The sequence below is a fragment of the Coturnix japonica genome, chromosome 2 (genome assembly GCF_001577835.2).
Source record: "Coturnix japonica isolate 7356 chromosome 2, Coturnix japonica 2.1, whole genome shotgun sequence".
NCBI lineage: Eukaryota > Metazoa > Chordata > Aves > Galliformes > Phasianidae > Coturnix > Coturnix japonica.
In genome coordinates, this window is record NC_029517.1 from 38,610,249 (window position 1) to 38,630,508 (window position 20,260).

Consider the following 20,260-nt stretch of genomic DNA (forward strand, 5'->3'; position numbering starts at 1 on the left):
CACAGTCCAAGTTGAAGATGTGACATGCATCATTTGATGGAAATGCCCTGAAAAGACCTTGTCACATCTACCAGCTCTTCCAAAAGGATTGGAATTCATTAACCAGCTCTAAGTAGGTAATTAAAAATGCAAAACAATTTTGAAATATTTTTGCTTGTACTGTGAGGACATAATCAATTTTCAGTCTGTTCCTACATTCCCTGTATTGATTTGGTATCTGACATTGCTTTTAATTGATTCATTTTTGTCTCTTAAATTAACTTTTCAGCTGAATGGAAACCAATGCAAGAGTCTGCAATCTGACACTAATGGTAAACATTGTGAAATTTGGATTCATCTCCAAAAGTCACTTAACATTTCCTCCGAAAGCTTGGCAGCTCTGAGCTATACAAGCTCTTTCCCTGCCAAACACCACAGTAAGTCTGAAACAGAAACTGCCTGGTTTTAAATATCTCCCATCAATTTAATATAAGTACTCCTTCAAATGTTGGTAATGAAAACCCTATACTATACTGTTTTGGTGTTTCTTTCATACCATGACACTTAAACCACTGTGTGAAGAATTTCTGAGTATAAAACAAACTCCATCCATCTATTCCTCAGTAAATGTCAGCAAACTAATACTGAGATGTGGATGGGCCTAAAACTTGCTTTGCTGTAATGAAGACACATCACTCAATGGGTGATGTTGCTCTCTGCAGCTAAGCATCTTCATCCATTATTTTACTAAACCCTCAGAAGAGAAGAGTCTATGATGTAACCACCTATTCTGCATACCAGTGAAGAGAAGCAGTGGTGATTAAACACAGGCAAGCATTCTATGTGGACAGCACAAGCTATTCAGAGAAATGAAGGTGTCAGGAGGGCTTCATGTACCCTATGGCAAGAGAAATCACGATACAGAGAAGTTGTTTTCTCTTGTACACTGTGTTTCCACATTAGGAGATCATGTGGGCCATGAGGAAAGAACTAGAGTGCTATAGCAGAGCTTTGGTTAACATCAGCATATTTTCTGATCTCCCTGGCAATTCTTTCAGTTATCCCTTGTTTCTTTCATATACAGCTCTTGCAACAAATTGCATAGCTTGTAAATGACAAAGGAGACGCACTCTAATGGACAGGGCAAAAAATAATAAAAAAAAAAATCAATAGTAGGTGGCATTATATCCTGAATTATCTTTTCCCGATGCCTCAAGAAAAGCAAATCACTTCTAAGCAAACTACAACTCCTCCTGCCTGAAATGCTAATTCATTCCTGTTGCCAGTCTACACAAGAGGACTGGATGTTTTTAGTTTTTCCTCTTCTGACTCGGAATGATAACCATCAAAAAAAACCAAAAGATCTGGTTTTATTCAACAGGAGAAGTTTCCTATGGAAACTTGCAGCTGGGGAACTATGTGAAAACCAGAATGTTTCATGCTTCCTCAGCAAAGGCCAAGCCTCACTCACATTCCTGAGGTGGCACCACTGCTGTATTAACCACACAGATGTGGGAGATGTCTCACATAGCTGCACCCTCTTACAAGCCCTTTGTTGCCCTCTTCAGGGCCACAGGAGCTGCTAATCACAGAATATCGTGAGTTGGAATGGACCTTAAAGATCATCTAGTTCCAAACTCCCTGCTGTGGGTAGGGCTGCCACTTACTGGATCAAGCTGCCCAAGGCCTCATCTAGTCTGGCCTTGAATATCTCCAGGAATAAGTCATCCACAGCTTCCCTGGGCAACCTGTTCCAGTGCTTCAACATCTTCTGAGAAAATTTATTCCTAGCATCTAACATAAATTTCCCCTCTCTTAGTTTAAAGCTGTTCTCCCTTGTCCTATCACTATCAGGTCAGTCTCCTTCCTCTTTAAAAGCTCTCTTGAATTACTTGAGGGCCACAATGAAGTCTACTCAGAGACTTCACCAAGCTAAAACAACCCCAGATCCCTCTCCTTTTCTTCACAGGAGATGTGCTCCAGCCCTCCAATCATCTTTGTGGAATAGCGGTAGAGATGGGAAGCACAGCAGGGCTTTTTTTTCCCCTTCCCTTTCTGTGTGCGTGCATACATACATGCATCCTTTTTTTTTTTTTTTTTTTGTAATAAAGGAACAGATTTTTCACTTACATAACTGCTGTATGGCATGAGGATCCAGGTGGTTTCTTTTTCTGCACCTTTTTTCCCCCAAATCCCTATGGTTTTATCATTAATAGACTTTTTTTTTCCCCTTTTAATTATGAACAGCTTTAAGAGCCTTTAATTTTTATAAAGTTTTTCTTGCCTTGTTTTACAGTGTCTGGCAAATTAATATTGTAAAACTGCCACACACTGAAAAAACAATCAAACAAAAAAACTATAGTGCATATATTTGAAAGTAAACCAAGGCATACAATAAACTTTAAGTATTTCACTTAAAAAATTCTGTCACAAAAATTAATGGACCTCTTCTTACTGTGTTTTCTCACGCCAAGATTGTGACAGAGTAAATAATCAATTCTGGAATGTAGGAGATGCTGAACATAAGACTTAGAACTGTCAGAGGCTAGGAAAAAATCTCTTCTAAAATCTCTTCTAAGAAAGACCATCTAACCTATCCCTTTCCTCACCCACGCATAATTACATTTCTTTGATGTGGCTGTTGTTATTAGAAATACTTAACAACTCATCCAGCTGAATGTAAATTGCCATCAAGGTTGACTAAACCCTCTTATTCAAAGTAAACACTGTTGTATAAGTTTTTTCTTTGGAGAGAAATAAAACTGAAGAGAAAAACAACAAATGCAAATCATGTTATGTCATGTTGCACAAAGGATGCTTAGACAAACACATGTATGTATGGGGCCCACAACCAATGGCATACACTGACTTTAGCAGCAATAGTTATGAGGAATAGCGAAAAAAGGAGAGAGGAAGAGGGAGGGAGAGACAGAAAGAAGGGGAAAAGAAAAAGGAGTGTGGTAATTGCTCTCCATTGTCCAGTCAGGAAGACAACGGATATGGGCTACTAAATGAAGTACTTTTCTGGTACAATACACGATTCCCCTGCAATACCTTCTCCAAAATAGCTATACTGTTTTCATCAGGACTGCTCAGGCTGTCTACTGATCATTTTTGACTAATGTGATACTAATGCTGAACGAAGCTCACGTTCATCAAGTGGCAAGTGCCATCTGGAACTTGTACACATATTTATTTATTTGCATTTTTATATAATATTTAATATTAGATGCTGTTATAGCCATTTTTAAAAGGCTATAACATACTACCTTATCCATTAAATCTTATTTTCTTCTGTAATAGACTACAAAACAGGGCTTAAAAAAGAGATGTGGGCAGAAGGTCTGAGTTTCACACTAGTGGCAATTGTATCCCATGATAACCATCTATAACAGCATCAGGTTTTGCAGGTACAAGCCCATAAAGTAACTGCACAAGAAACACGGAATAAAAGCATCAAGGGAGAAATAACGTTGCAATGGCTTAGGACTATGGAGGAGAAATTGTGCACATCCACCATGAAAAGCAGACCATGATGTTAGAGGTGAAAGGCAGCCTGCAGAATGACAAATGGCAGGCTCTTAGCAATGGAAAGATTCAGGCACTTACAGCACTGTGCTACATCAAAGTATTCCTGGACCATTCTCTGATACTACTCTGTGAATGTATACAGATTAGAGTAAGAACTGACCAATGACTATACTAACTTCTCATCCTTCTGACTGAGTAACCACCCTTTTCACTACATGGTGATAAGAAGGGTCCACTGCTTCCTTATCAGAAAAAAAAAAAGCATATATCACTTTTCACAGACATTCCTGGTGCTCTGGATGGAAAATCTCTTGTCTTGGCCAACAAGCTGCTCATTTGGAAAGGACTGCAATGATGTTTTGAAAATGTTTACATTGGAAATATGCACATTCTACCACTTTCATCCTGCTTATATTCCAGCCATAGTCACTTGCATACAAAATTAAGGCGCCATCATAACAGTGATGTTGTTAATGTTATTCTCTCTGGAAATAGTTAATCTTATATTGACTTATTTATAGTAGGTTAATATATGACTGATATATGTATCAGTGGTATTTTACATACATAAGCAACACACACTAAACATCTGAACATCAACTAAAGATAACTAGAACAACTAGCATTTCTTGACCTAAGGAACAGCCTGACTGCTACACCTATTAAACACTTTCTGACTCTTTGCTACCTAATGTAAAGCCCAGACAAAGTTTATTAGACATTTCTGTTTAGTTTTGAGATCACCATGAAGCAGTCACTACAAATGTGAGTAGATTAGAAAAACAACATTTTAAATTCCCCCACAGAAAATTTCTCAAAACACCTTCAGGGTTAAGCAATAATAAGAAATAACCATTTATGGAATTATATATGCCAAATCATTTATCATATTCAATAATTACCATCAACTTCAATTTTAAAAGATCAGGCTGACATAAAGAAGGGAAATTATTAATAAGCTAACATTTATTTTCCCTTAGGGCTGTAATTCATGAGACATTTAAGAAATCAATTATGTTCATCCTGATAGGTTCAAGTTAGAGCTGGGAGCAATCAGTGCTGCACATGAGAAATAAAGAAAAATGGAGAAAAATGGAGAATAACCCTCATACAATAAAGGACTATAGGCCAGCTGGGGAATTCTTTGAGTACCTTGTACCTATGCTTTACCATAACAGCACAGTACTCAATAGAAAGCATGTATTAGGCTCAAAAGAAACAAATGTTTGCAGAAATACCTGTGAAAAACAGTCTAATTATTTCAGACAGAGAGCTACAAGATAGGCTGCTTTCTGCATTTTTGGATTATCATGTAGTAACATTAAAATATACAGGAGATAAACAGGATGACTTTACTTCCAAGGAAAAAAAGAGGCACTGTCATTTGCAGCATAACAGAAATGGATCAGAAACACTGATTCTCAAAGCTTATATACTGACAGTGCTTGAATTGTTTCCACCTACCTGTCTCCCTTCCATTGCTCCTCGCATTTCCTTGAAAGTTGAGCTAAATTCTCCAATGAAGTCATGTTTTCCATTGGAATCCCAGTCCCAAACTATGCACTGGAGAGATAAAAAGGAAAAGAAGACTGCATTTTTCTTCAAATAAAAAATAAGCTTTACTAAAAAAAAAACAAAAACAAAACAGCACAGAAACTTGATATGCATACAATAGAATGTGCTATCTAGAAGAAAATCACCAGTGATATTCAAAACATATTCTTGTCCAGATAAAAATGAAATGACTAGCGGAATCACAACACAGCTTGCAACTGACAGCTATGTGTTATGGAGTTGGCTGATGAAAGCAAGTTTATATATTATGGAAAACAAAGCATTCATCTTTTAGCTAGGTGTAAAAATACAAGATACTATCCATGTGTATTTGCATGTTTATGTTGAAATTGTGTCCAGAATTAGGATCAACATACCTCTCTAAAGTGCTTTATAAATATCAATCACTATTCAGGACACTAGTGTTGCGGTCATGATGTCACAGAATCAAAGAATGGGCTGAGTTGAAAAGGACCACATTTAGTCACAGCCCCAGTGCTGTGGGCCAGATTGCCAGCCACCAAACCAGTCTGCCCACAGCCACATCCAGCCTGGTCTTCAAAGCCTCCAGGGATGGGCCATCCACAACCACTTTGGGAAACCAGTTCCAGTGCATCACCATCCTCTGTATGACTTCATCCTAATATCTAACCCAAATCTCCTCATCTCAGTTAAAAACCATTCCCCCTTGTCCATGCTGCAGGTGGACAGCCCCTGCCAGCCCATGCCACCAGAGGCCCGCTCCATCCTGCCTGACAAGAATGCAGGACTTCACGTCTTCTACAGGAACTTCCCCTCTGTGGAAACCATCACCATCACAGAGACAAAGTTTAACCAACAGGTTTCCTGCAGCCAATTGCTCTACAGACCTTCAAGTGTTTAACCCTGAAAGTAAATAGCTCTTGGACTTGGGAGAGAATTCAAGTGAACTCCAGACTTGGTGGGGCTCCTTGCTCTTTGCTTGCCTCCTCTGCTTGATTTCTTCTGCTGAGGATTAGAGAGCTCTTGTGCTTCCAGAAGGGTGTCTTTAGGAGCTGTATGCTCTGTTCTGTTCCTATGCCCTTAAAAACACCTTCCCAGGGAATCCCACCCAACAGCTCCTTGAGCAGCCGGAATTTTGCTCTCCTGAATTTCAGGGTCCTGACTCTACTTCTTGACAGCCCTGCATTCCTCCAGATCACAAACTCCACCAGGGCACCGTAACAGCAGCCCAGGCTGCCTTCAATCTTAACCTCTCTAATGCTCTCCTCTGCTGCTCAGCAGTGACAATAAAGCCAAATCCTGCTGGTAATCATTCATAAATTCGTGCATAAATATGAATATCTCATTGACTTTGAGCTGTGAGAATTTTATTTTACAGATATGGCTAAATAAAAATCATCTAGGCAAGACAAAATGCATAGCAGTAACTATAAGCTTTGATAAATATCATTTTTAAAATGAGCCCTAAAGCAATAAAGTAGCTTACAGTGTTAAAGAACAAAATCCCAAATTCAGTCGCACGGTCTCCCTAGCTAAGGCCTGAATATATTGACAGAATCAGAAGCCCTTACATCTTGATACCAAATCATTATTTTCCTCATTTTTCTTCACAAGCAGAATTGCCTCAAGGCCATCTCTTGAGAGTCAAGCATGCACTGGTATTAATTTTAGCAAAAAAGACTTGCACGTTCACTGGCTGCACTATCTGGACATCCTTTTACGTGTCTTCATTTACACTGAATAATACAAAGCAGGTATTTAAGCACTGTAGCCAATCCTTTTTCACTGAATCATCAAAGCAGTGGCTTGTAAATGAATTTTGACAGTGTGGTACTCATAAGAAAGTATGAGGCATGGGCAAAATGACCAGATTCTTTCAGTACAAGCAAAAGGACAAAAGAACTTTCAAGAGAAAGACTAACAATAACTTAATTTACAAGTGGGTTCTCACATCACTAACAAACTCCAATCACAGCCAAAAGCCAATAAGCAACTTCTTCTGTATAAGATGTATGTGTGAGATGCCTTGACTTGATGCAAAGGAAGGTATTTAACCCGTATATCTAAGCCAGTTTAGTGAATTTATAATGCTAAGAGCTCAGGTACCTCAGTTCCCTTTGTAGAAAGAACACAGGTGGGGATATCAGTAAATTCATAGCCCAGGATTTCTCCAGGCAGTATACCACCACCCACATTATCATTTAGTTTCCTGTTTTATAATGACCATAGCCTTTTATTGAACTTTCAGCACTGTTCCACTGTTCCTCAGGAAGAGATCTCATTTGATGCAAGTTGCCATTTCTCTGACTCATACACAAGATGTGCTACAAAGGGCTGCTCACAGGAAAAGAGTCCAAACCTATGTCATATCGCTCCAGATGTTAATCAGCTGAAATGGCTCGCTAATCAGGCACAAACCAGGCTCCTGAGCACCCTGTTGCTTTATTATTCTATTACCCAAAAGTTTTCTTACTTTTCTTTATGCGGGGAATGTAAAGGAAAACTTCTCCAGATCAAAAAGATATTTTTCCCTAAGACATGAAGTAGTTCCTTTTTAATTGCTTTGACATCAGAGGTGAGAAGGGGACAGAAGCAGGGAGAACGATTCCTATGTTACTTTTCAGGTTCTATCTTAATACTCCACTGGAGCACAAACACAAGAATAGACCCAAGGTTAATGGAGACCTCCAGGAAAAGGTGCTTTGAAAAATTTCTGCTAGAATTCTGAGTCTTATGAGTAGGGAAAACTCTGACTGCTGATTTCTGCTTAGAGTTTTAACTAGAGAAGAGCAAAGATAAATTACATTTAAAATGCCACCCCAAACAGTCTGTTTGTTTCAAGCTTAAGGTTTGATAACATCAGTTTTTGGAAAGCCAGCTGGTACTTTAATCTTTATACTGGCATCATGCAAAAGGCAACCAATGACAGTACTATATCAGTGCCATTTGCACAATTACAGCTAAGGAATAAAGGGCGCTCTGCAAATACATCCCTTACATCTTTTTTTTTTTCAGTGTTTCGCTTTTTGTCATAGAAATTATTTGTTATTTCTCTGACAAAACATTTTTCACACATGAATAATTCTGCATTTCAATCACATGTGGAAAATATTTCTAAAACATACTGGAACACAGAAGTTTTTTATAAAAGCCTGTTCAGACAGACAAAACAAGGAGGGATGCACCTTTGAAAAGCATTCAGCATCAAGACCAGATGTAGCAATCAAAGGATTATTTTCCTACAAAATATTTACAAGATTTTTTTTTTTTAATACATAATCCTATTTCTCTAGGTAAACCTTGATGTATTATTTGGCTCTGCCCTCTTACAGGACTCTTAAGCAGACAATTAATAGTGTACTTACACTTTGCTAAAGGTCTCATTAATTACGGAGAGTTTCCATATATTTGATTCTAAACACTGTTAAATCAGTGCTCAGATAACTGATGAAAGAAGCCAGTCTTCTACCTACTGGTTATGGGTTCAAATTCAGAGAACAAAAACTTCTAACTGTTGAATCCTTTGTGGTGGTGGAATATTGCTAACTGGAAAGATGGACATCACCCCACGCCTACATGGTCTTTCCTCCCTCCCTGAGATATCTGCTGTAGCAAGGAGAGGGAACACTGCTTCAAGATCTCTCAAGAAGCAACACTACACTTGATTGAACCAGCAGATTTGGTAAATCAAAGAATCCATGCTGGTTATCCACACCTTTATTCCTTCGGCTTCCAGGCTGAAACTGAACATTTTTACTGAGGAGAGGAAGAGTAAGGGTACATTTTAGGAAGAAAAAAATCTCCTGGATGGATGCAGATGGAAATCTTTCTGATTTTATTTCTACCCACCTTTCTCATCAAGTCTAAATAGTGGCAATACTCTCACTACAAAGAGAATTTCTGAGAAAAACTGCATTGGCACTGGAGCAATACCTGCATGGGCTACTCTGGCTTAATTTCCTAGCTTTGGTACCTCTGTGTGAGCAAAAACTCCTTTCCACATTTTTAATTTTAGTTCACAAAATATCATTTGGACAACAGTGATGCCCTGTGATTTGATGATGTTAAGGTAAGAAATAATTTCCAAATTCAGTGTCTCCAACAGAGTAAGACATCTTTGTTTGATAATTCAATAGCAAAATTAGAATTTCCTACCTCAGATTTTGACCATATGATCCAAACTCAAACTTTATTTTTTAAGGTTTAATATTTGTGACATGACTTGAGTCAACAGAGCAGTGTTCCAAGTCTCATTATGAGAGTTAGACCATGTTTTCACTGAGCAAAACATGTTCTGAAGGTTAGTTTTTAATAGGTTGGCAGTGAGCCTCATGACTAAACTCTATCTGGAGGTAGCTCACAGCCAGATCACGAAAATGTACTTCCTGAAAATAATCCATTTGATTTTCCCTCAGCCTGCCAGACACTGCAGATTACAGAACGCAAAGAAGAAAGCACACCAAAGACTAGAAAATTCCCAGTTTTGCAAGCCTGAGTTTATTTGTCCAGCTGTGCTTAAGCTCAAGGTATGAGTACGACTCTTCACGTTGGCACAACTTCTGCTGGCATTACTTTGCCACTGACATGGAGAGGTACAGTACTGGAACACCCTCAACCTGAAGTGCTCCACATCCTTGGGACTAAACTTGGGTGGGTGAAAAGACCAAATGTCCATTCTCCAGAAGTCTAATCCCAACAGAAGGCCAAAAACACCCAAAAAGGCAGCAGTTCAAGCACCCAGAGGAGTCCCCTGAATATGAGGTTTCTCAGTCTGATCTGGCTTCAATGCAGATGAGATCCTAGCTCACACACTGCTTGAAAAAGGAGATTTATCCGTGTGGTCTTCCTTCAGTATCTACAGGATACCTTTGAAGGAAGAGAATTATCTTTGTTCATTAAATGCCTGCAGTCCCTAACTAGGTTACAGGACCACAGCATAGCAAAAGTGGTTTAATTCCGTACACAGATTGTTGTGGGTGGCTTTTCCTTATTCTTCTGTGAAACAACATACAGGCACGGCAAGGGGGAGAAAACAAAATCCTGAGGCAAATGTTAGCGACCTGCAGTAGTTCTATAATCACCCCAAGCTGCAGGTACTGTGAGGTGGTATAAGGCTACAAACAGAAAATCGTGTTTGGTTCATTCTTCAGGATCAAAACACCAAAAATCTCAGAAAAGCCTCATAGAGAAGGTGAAAAAGTCTCAGAAAAAAAATAAGCATTTACTTGATCATCAAAGTGATTTTTCTGGAACGGTCTGTCTCAACAGGTTTATTATTTCTTGATAACAAAGTAAACTGCCTGCTGAACCTCCCTGAAGTATATACACACCATTTGGAATACTTCAAAGAAGGGCTTTTTATAGGATGCTCTTTACCCGCTACCTATTTGCTCTTCCCCACTTGGGTATGAGAAAAGCTATGCAAAACTTTCAGTACTAAAGCTAAAGCACTTCATGTTACCTTATTTCTGTATTCAAGACGTTTCAAAGCTTAATTCTTCATTGCTACATCACAAACCTGGGTTACGTGTTGGAGAATAAATGAATTTGGTCATTTTTGCTTTCTATGATACTCCTCAGCTTGTTTTTTTTCACCCAAGCTGGCCATCACTTAGTTTTCTCTTTTCAATGACTGTGCTTCTCTAACAATTGTAAATAAACTTGTTTTTCATGGCTTATTTCAGATTGCCTCTGAAGCTGGGCTCCAGTGAGAACAGACTGTACCAGCAGAAATGAACCAATGCCTCTTGCAAGTCTCTCACTGGCTGAAGTAAAGTGTTTTTCAGAGCACTGTAGATAAAATAGCTGAAATTTTTCTAAATACATATATATATTATACACACACACATATATATTTTTTTCTCCATTCTTCAAACTGAACTACTCAAAAAACTGGACTAATAGGGAAGAGAGAGCTTACACCCTATACCATTAGGCTTGTGCAGCCTTTATGAAGGCAATCTAGAAAGAACTTTCAAACTTACCTTCTTGATTATATTCTTTGTGAGAACTACAGCTTCTTTTCTATTGAATTTGAATTAACTTATTCCCAACAAGAGACAAGCATAGCATTAGTAAAAATTACAGGCATTTGTTAGATGTTTCCTATTAACTTCAACAGGTGCCAGGATTTCATCAATACCATAGTGCCTTACTTCTTGACATAGGCAGTGGCAACTGATGTGTATCAGAAGTTAATAGGATTATACTGTTTTCAGATCCTTTGCCTATTGACACAGATGGAGACTTGAGACAACGCTCACTGACAGATTCCCCTTGGTTAATGGCAAGTGATTCAACGTTCCTTTCCACAAGCTACCATAAATACAACACCCAAGAGAACAGTCAAAACACAAAGAAAAACAGTGTTCATTTGGATCTAAGCCCACATGAAGTTTGGTTTCAAAATTATCTACCCAGGAGAGAAGAGAGAAAGGAAGGAAAATCCAGTTTTCTACAAAGAGTGGAAGGTCCTCTTATACTACGTCAGATGAGTGAGCAATGTGTTATTGACAGCAGCAAGATCAGCCTGAGCATATTTCACCTCTTGCCAAATGAAAAAAGGGACCTTTTGCAGAACTGCCATTATCACATCCACCTCTCTATACCAAAAGGGATTTGAGCACATTGCCAGTGTCTCAAGCAATGATGAAAAGCCTCACAACTGGATATTGTCTCTTCTTGACCGATCACAGTAGGCAAGAAAAAGCAGGGTCATTTTCAAAATCAATTGGTTATAAATTGTAGCTTGTTGACCACCCTTATTTACATTACAAGGATGTCCAGAAGCCTCAGACACAGATCTTTCACCCTACTTAGTGTGACAAATGCATCCTAGATATATTCCCCTGAAACAGAGAAATGTGCTAAAAAAAAGTTGCATCATTTGAGGGATGACTTAAAACTAGATTTTTAATGACTGCAGATTTCGGTGGTGACAAGAAGATAAACAGCTACTTTGCAGTCACAGGAATGCTTACACAACAAAATCCTCAGGATACACAGAAGAAACCGCACAGTTACTAAGCAGGTTTTGCATGGACATGAATGCAAACTTAGATTTGCACACTGGCCTAAAAGAAATGTCTGTGTAGTTGTATTGCCCACATATTAGACACTACAGTTTCTTTATGTTAAGAGTAAAGAACTCCATGTTAATTACAACATTCTTTTTTTTTCTATTTCCTCATTCAAAACAACATTAGTAACATAATATGCAACCCAGAAACAGACTAATAATTTTTAAGTAGCCTGCTTGTGTTTGAGAAGATTTAGACATTTAACAGATGAGACTGCAGTCTGTAGCAGCTTTCCCCATTATCAACATGTATTGAGATTCATGCTCACGCAGCAAAGAGTTCCCTGCTTACCTAAAAGGCACTGCTCATCACCAATGCTCTCTGATATACCTACTGGAGAAGCTGCAGGCACATGAGTGAAATTTATCACAATTCACGCGTGATCAATAATCTCTCAGACAGAACAGGAGTCCATCCAGTTCCCATTGTTTACTCTTGGTTCCTAAAATACTCAAATTAGCTTTATTTTGTGCACTGAAAGTCAGCAGATAAAATTCAACCATTGTCTTACATCTAGAGCAGGAAAGGAAGTTGATGACAGTTGGCAGAAGGAGTACAAAATGTTCTTCCCCACCAGAGCAGCACAAATCTGTCCCCAAACACTACTTGCAATGATGAGGACTGTTTATACAAAGTGACTGATTACACTGTTCTTTCTGTTGTCAATCAGTGGGGGAGTTAATTACACATGTCTCTTGGATGTCATTGCAAATGAACGACCTGGCAAACAGCACTGGGTTTAATGGCCCTGAACTGGTCACTCTATTCAGTGGATGAAACAGCCATACAGGTGGATCTTCCCAGTTTTGGGTAATTTATAAAATAAAAACCGGCAGAGGGTTCAAACACTGAATGTTTTTAGTATAATTTGGAGAAGAAATCAATTAGTGAGTGCAAAGGAATTCTGAATGTTTATTAGATAATATTCTAAACCATGGTTCCTGGGGGAAATAAAAAAAGAAACTGAGATATTCAAATTTCTAGTTTAAGTAGAAAACCAGTACATAATCCACTACAACTGAGATGGCTAAAATAAAGAGGTTGAGGTTAAAGGTTGAACCTAAGCTTATCTTAAGGGTGAAAGCCTGGGAGAATAAAGGTCTTCTCATATTCACTCACATGCAGGATCTTAAAAATCCGTTCTCATGACACTTCTTCTGAATGTTTTGCATTCATTATGACTGTCATCACTGGTTGTAATGGGTCTCATTTCAGGTTTTGGGTTGTTTGATTTGTTTGTTTGTTTTGTTTAATTTCAGAATTTTTTAATGTTGTTGTTCCAATATTCAGTTATTGCCCTCACACAAACATACAGGTGCTTCAAGGGGAATCCTCACTATATCTCCTGTTAATTCTTGCACAGATTGTGTATTTTAAAAGAAAAGCCCCCAGCCTCTTTTAGTACTTCTCTCAAGTTTATTTTCTGGTCAGTTTTGGTTTATGTCCTATGCCAAGTGTAGCGTTGATTTCATCTACTTCACAGACACTGAAAGCATCTCAGTGCAGAATCTAAGCCACTGCACTGCCACAGGCTCCCTCAGCAACGCATCATCAAAGATTTCCAGTAAGAGTTATATTAAGATCATGACATGGTGTCTGGATCTTTCAAAAGAGATTATATGCCAGCTAAATAGCTGATTTTTTCCTGTTTCTTGGAAGTTCACAAGCTAAAAGCATGGAACAGACAGTAACAGTCTTGATACGTAGTACTGCTTTTACATAATTATTCAGATTGCTGTTTTTTTGTAAACACACAGTAATGTAATTTCTGTTTTTTCTTCCTGTTCTAGGTAGAAAACAAACAGATTACGCTAACTGCCTGCCTAAAAGTAAGCAGGCTTCCTTTGTCTATCTGTTTTCATCTCATATCCATTCCAGCGTTTTACAAATATTTCCCTTTATTAGGAGTTCTCACAAACTACTCCTTGCTCTCTTAGTTTGTCTCTTCCCATAAGAACACTTTTGATAAGGCTACATGCCACATGGTGGCATGGAAACTTGAGAGTAAGCTCACAGGGAGAACTGGCACATGGACTGGGAGCTCCTGTGTTTCCAATCACTACACCTGTTTCCAGCATCTTCTGAGAACTGGGAAGGAGCATCCTGGAAAACCATGGTTATGCTACGTGACTAGCAGACCTGAAGGTTTTAGCATAGCACAGTGCAGCACAGAACAGTTCAGTCAGACTGAATATACAAAGACCATCAGGTCCAGCTGCCTGACCATGCCAGTGTTAACCAAAAGCTAAGGCATGTTATTGAGGACGTTGTCCAAATGCCTCTCGAGCACTAAAAGGCACAGAACATCAACTACTTCTCTATCAATTTCCAGCATTTGATGACCCTCATGGTAAATAAATGCCTCCTAACACCCACTGTGACCCTCACTTGGCACAGCTCTGTGCCTTTCCCATTCTGCCAGGAGGAGATCTGAGCACCTCACTCTGCTTCCCCTTCTCAGGTCACCTCTCAGCATCCTCTTCTCCAGACTGGGCAACCCAAGTGTTCTCAGTATCTCAATAACCTCTTTTGGAAGAATATTTTTGTAAATACAGAAACATGGAGGGAAGGGAGAAAAAGCATAGTAGCAAGTAGGCTGAAGAAAGCAGAACCACTGACCTACTGTTGCCATTGCCACTGCTGAAATGCACCACCCACAGCCTCACTGTGCTCACATCTACTGGTTGGTCTCCAGAAACCGTCAGCACGCATTGATGAGTTTCAATGGGAACAATGCTTTCCACATGGAAAAATTCAATGACACACCTTTGCTTCACTTGCACTTCCATATCAGATGCCATTCTGACATACTACCCCTCTGCAGCTACCTGTCACATGGCAACATGTAATGGGGTACTGGTGGGAAGGTACAACCTCTACTGTCATCCCACTAACATCCACCTCTGACAACACGGGACAGCATAATAAAACAGGATGCATTACTTCCAGAGCAGCCCTTGTATATACACTTAATATTTTAATGTAGCATAATTATATATTAATATCTACTATATAACATAAAACACACTACAAAATACTTTACATGGTATATTATTACATATATTGTCCAAATAAAAAATAAAATTACATATTAGCATTGCTTTACATGAAAGCTGACATGGATGGTACTGCTGTTACTTAACTGATCAGTGACAGTTTGTCAGCACAAGGGCCGCTTCCCAGATTCAGGATGGGATTGAAGCTTGCTGCAGAAACCCCTGCTACAACTTCAAGTGCTGCTGCTGCAGCTGGAACGTGCCAAAACACTCCTTCAAAGGCCAAGAGAGCTGACCCCGTTCACTGGCCTGATTCCAACATGAGCAATTACATCTAACATCTCCACAAGCACTGCAAGTCAGCCTGAAGCAGCATTATTTGTTGCTTTCTGCCGTGAGCATTTCTGCATGCTCTTGAGGAGAGATGCCATGTTCACCTCAGAGGTGGGTGCCCACCAGCCATGGGTGATACCTTGCATGACTTTTCTAATTACCATGTTGAATAGCCGAAGTCCTTCACTGTATATGGTTCGATCAATATTTCTCATGAGTTTAATTAAATCTAGGTGTACTTGAAGATTTCTAGACTGTAAAGAGCAACTTAAAATACTTCCATGGTCAATGGCACGTAAGAATAAAATGGAGATGTTGTACATACCTGCTAATTTTTTATGCCCTTTTTTCCACTTCAAATCACTAACCAGGCTATGCAAGAACTACAAAATCAATCAAAAGGAAGTGACCGCCTGCCTGTGAAACTTCCCTAAAATAAACAATGTATGTTTCAGTTTGCTTGCTCTCAAATTAAAACAACCCATTAACACACCTCAGACTGAATAATTCTGCAAGACAGAATTGGAGAAAAACATTTATTACTGTGGAGCATATTACAGTGTATCAAACTATCCAACTACTGGGCTTAGCAAAGTTCTCAGTTGACTTGAGAAAGGAGCGAAATTATTGAATCACAGAATCGCCAAGCCTGGAAAAAAACTCCAAAATTGTTTAGTCCCACCTACAAACAATATCTCCCCACCAAAGCTTGTCCCTTGGTACAACACCTAAATCGTTCTTGAACACGCCCAGGAATGGTGTCTCTTACATCACCCTGGGCAGCCTGTGCCACTGCCTCACCGCTCTTTTGGATTATTTTCTAATATCCAGCCTGAATCTTCCCTGCTGCAACTTGAGGCCATTCCCTCTAGTGTTAGTTACGTGGGGGAAGGGGCTGAACCCTATTTTGCTACAGTCTCCTTTCAGGCAGCTGTAGAGAGCGATCAGGTCTCCCCTGAGCCTTCTCTAGACTGAACAATCCCAGCTCCCTCAGTTGTTTCTTGTAGTATCTGTGTTCCATAAATGCAGCATTTCAGGAAAAAGAGAGCTTCAGTAAAGAGAGCAGCTTGTACTCAAAAACAAGACTTAAGAAAGCTAAGCTCTATTGTTGTAATCCAAATAAATGATTGGCAGTCACAGTGCTTAGCTAGCTAGGTACCCTCTCTGAATAAACAATCGGGGACTTAGGTTGCTTAAAGGACCAAAATTACAGAACAAATAATTGGAGGTGAATAAAAAGAGGCCTCGTTAAAACTGAGCTGATAATTCATTTTGTAATGTCAACAGTTTGTCAGATTAATGTGCAATTTCCTTTACTTTCAAGAAAATGATGCAGGTATGGACATTCTTTCATTACTCTGCTAGGTGTGTTATAAAACTATCATTAAAATAATTACTAATGGAAGAAGAAAGCGAATCAAACATTTAATTTCATGTAATTATAACCCCTATTTCTTTCTAATGTGGGTGATTTATCTCACTACGATTAAAGGAAGTGAGGACGTTTAAATAAAACAAGTATCTGTATCAATAGGGTAGCTGCTAAACAATCATGTTCCAGTAATATAAAAGACCCTACACAGAGAAGAATATTCAGGCAGAATAAAGGGATTTGTCTAGCAAGTCAGCAGATATTCTCTGAAGACTACCCACAAAGAAAAGTCACTGGGAAAAAAAAAAATCTAAGAAATAAATAAGAAATTCACCCTACTAAACTACCACATCTGGAACTAACAAGATTTGTGAATATTTTCCCTGCTTCATCATGATCCTTCTCCCAGTTTCCCAAACCATGCAGTATGTTTCCACATTGTACAAGTCATTGCTTTTCAGGGAGATATTCTCCTACATATACGTAAAGCACACATTGCTCTCTCTTTAACAACAGTAAAATAAACAAAGAAAAACCACCCAAAACCACGCTAAGCTCCACATACTAAAGGCATAATAATAAAGAATTCCTAATAGAATATTCAATAGTTGAACATCCCTTGGCACAGAGAGGGATAATTTCCCATGAAAAAAAATAAAAGAAAGAGAGAAAAAAGAAGCCCACAGACAGATGAGAAATACACAAAAGTAAATAAATCAATCATTCCGATCATACCCTATCAATAAAAAGATAAAATCTCTCAGGTTCAAACATGGTTCAGCCAGGGCCCAGGTTTACCATGTTTGTGTTGAGTGCACAGACTGAAGTTTGCAATGAAGTGTACCAGCACACTCAGTATCATACAGAGGTGCAGAGAGTAACGCTACTGAGTTTTATCAGATGCCTCTGACAACAGTTTGATGATTTTGGTGTCATTAACTTCATTTTCAAGGCAAAGTGTGAGAAAATTAAGCTCTTACTATGGCTATAAAACTAAAGTATGCTTCTTAAAATGTGGTGGCTTCTACAAATGACTGATTACTGTCATCCTTCATGTCACTGCTCAATGCTTTTGTTACTGTGAACCACATTATCTGAAGCCACTTGTGTAAGGTTCTGGACTGCAGGTGGCACCATTATGTCATTATGAAACGGAACAACATTAGTCTTGAGACAAGTAGGCAGCACAGAGGAGTCTAACCTACTTAGCAGTGTACTCTATGCACTATGAATATAAAGTATCCAATCTAATACCAGTCATATATAGCAAAAACAGTTCTCTCTAAGGCAAAGATTAGGAGGCATCATCTGATGCAGACTGTCAACACTGGAGGAAGTAAATGTAGATGTATCAGTTACACCAGCTGAGAACTTGTCTCACTGACCTTGAATGGCATTTGGATATGGCTTTTGGAAGGCACAGCTGGGAAAAAACAAACAAACTTGCAAGCAATCTGTAAGTGTGAGGTCTCTGTCTTTAAAAAAGCCTGGCCGACAGTAAAGCAATGGACATGTCTTCACAGTACAGTCAAATCTACTATGGATTGTGACAAAATGAAGGACATGATGACAGCTCGATGTTTCACAAAAGAAGTATGCCCTACAAGGAGAGACTGAAGGAACTGGGGCTGTTTAGTCTGAGGAAGAGGAGGCTGAAGGGAGATCTTATTGCTCTCTTCAAATACCTGAAAGGTGCTTACAGCAAGAGCAGCGTTGGTCTCTTCTCACTGCTGACAGGTGACAGGATGAGTGGAAATGGCCTCAAGTTGCACCAGGGTAAGATTAGGTTAGATATCAGGTAAAACTTCTTTACAGAAAGGGTTGTTAAGCACTGGAATAGGCTCCCCAGGGAGGTGGCTGAGTCACCATCCTTGGATGTGTTTACAAACAGTTTGGATGTGGTGCTCAGGGACATGATTTAGCGGAGGGTTGTTAGGTAGGGTAGCATGGTTAGGTTGTGGCAGCTCTGCAGTCAGCCTAGGCTTGTCTACATCTTTCACTTGCATGCAGAGAAATATTTCTAATTTGTGATGACTCCACTGTGTACAGAAACACAAGATTCCCAGGAGACTTCCAGCTTCTGCGGAGAGCTCAGAAGAGGCACCAAGACAGGTGCAAGCTAGACAATCAGCACACAAGGGGTACAGCAGACAAAGCATTCATTTCCACTGGGAGTACACCAGCAAGCCAGCAATTACCCTCAGTATCTTTCAATTTTCTGCTGTATTACTGGGAGCATTTTTGTAAGTAATAGCTGTCAGTCTCTCTGTAAGCTATCCCCCACCTACCAGTTTGATCAATTATTCCATGGCTATGTAAGTTCTCCCAGAGAGACCCCCTTTGGCTGTAGTAAAAAATAGTGTTGCTGAGCAGTCAGTCAGTTAACAGTCAAGATATTAAGGTGAAGTTGAGTAGTCAGTGGGGACTCAAAAGTGAAAAGATTAAATCCAGGGCAGAATCTCTCAGGAAATATAAAAGAGAGATAGGTAAGCAATCTTTTATATGAACAGGTCTGAGAGTTCTCAAGGCCGACAGAAACCTGTATTCCAGACAGGGCAACATTGTACAGGACTGAAATTTCTCTATTTTTACGTCATATACTTTTCTTTCTGACTATGCACATAGTACTGTTAGGCTGAATTCCAGTAGTGTATGAAGTGCTGGCACAGTCATTAATGAAGAATCAAATAATTGAAAACACAACTCAAATAGGAACTGAAATGCTCATTTTGATGACATCATGTCATTTCAGTATTGCATAATGCAAGCACGAGGTGAAATTAAATAGGAAATTCGGAGAAAAATGTCAACTTGTTATCTGTAAGTCTCAACATATTACTGCTGCATTTAGTTGCAAAACATATGTACAAAATGTTTTGCATTCAGAAATGACCCATAGGTACCTGGGCACATGACACAGTGTCTGAAACCTGTAGAATAATTTGGGAGAATTTTTGTGCATTATTATTCATCTGCTAAAATAAAAACTGACCGAGTCCTTTCCAGATATGCTAAAGAAGACACAAAAAGCAGCTGTTGCCCCTATTGAAAGGAAGCACGATTTTAAGTATTGCAGACTCCTCATGTAATATTTCAATTGCATTCCTTCGTCAGTGAACACTCTTAAGATTCTGCTTGATACATCTGTCTTTTATAACATTTGTAAATACTGAACATTTTCCTAATGACAGCAGGTGGGAAAAGGTTTCTGTCTCCCTGGAGAACTTTTGGGATCGCAGAAGACTCCTTCATCTGTATTAGGACAAACATAAGACTGATCACATTTCTCCTATGGATTGAGTGATGGAATAGAAGTAGTGCTTCAGCCTTGAAGGTATAGCACTTTTTGCTTTGACTTCCCACTCCATTTTCTCCTTTTCAGTGACAGACTTTAGCTCCCGCATTGATGGATATTTGAGGCTTTTGCTTGGTGC

The 20,260-nt window shown here is 39.1% G+C and overlaps 1 protein-coding gene across 2 annotated transcripts in view; it reads right to left on the minus strand.

Moving 5' to 3' along the window:
• Window positions 1–20,260, minus strand: part of CPNE4 (copine 4) — a 198,676-nt gene that overhangs the window by 39,252 nt on the left and 139,164 nt on the right. For both annotated transcript variants that reach the window (XM_015854074.2, XM_015854075.2), the window contains exon 8: window positions 4,975–5,073. In XM_015854074.2, the coding sequence (XP_015709560.1) occupies window positions 4,975–5,073 (99 nt within the window). The remainder of the gene's footprint in view (window positions 1–4,974; window positions 5,074–20,260) is intronic.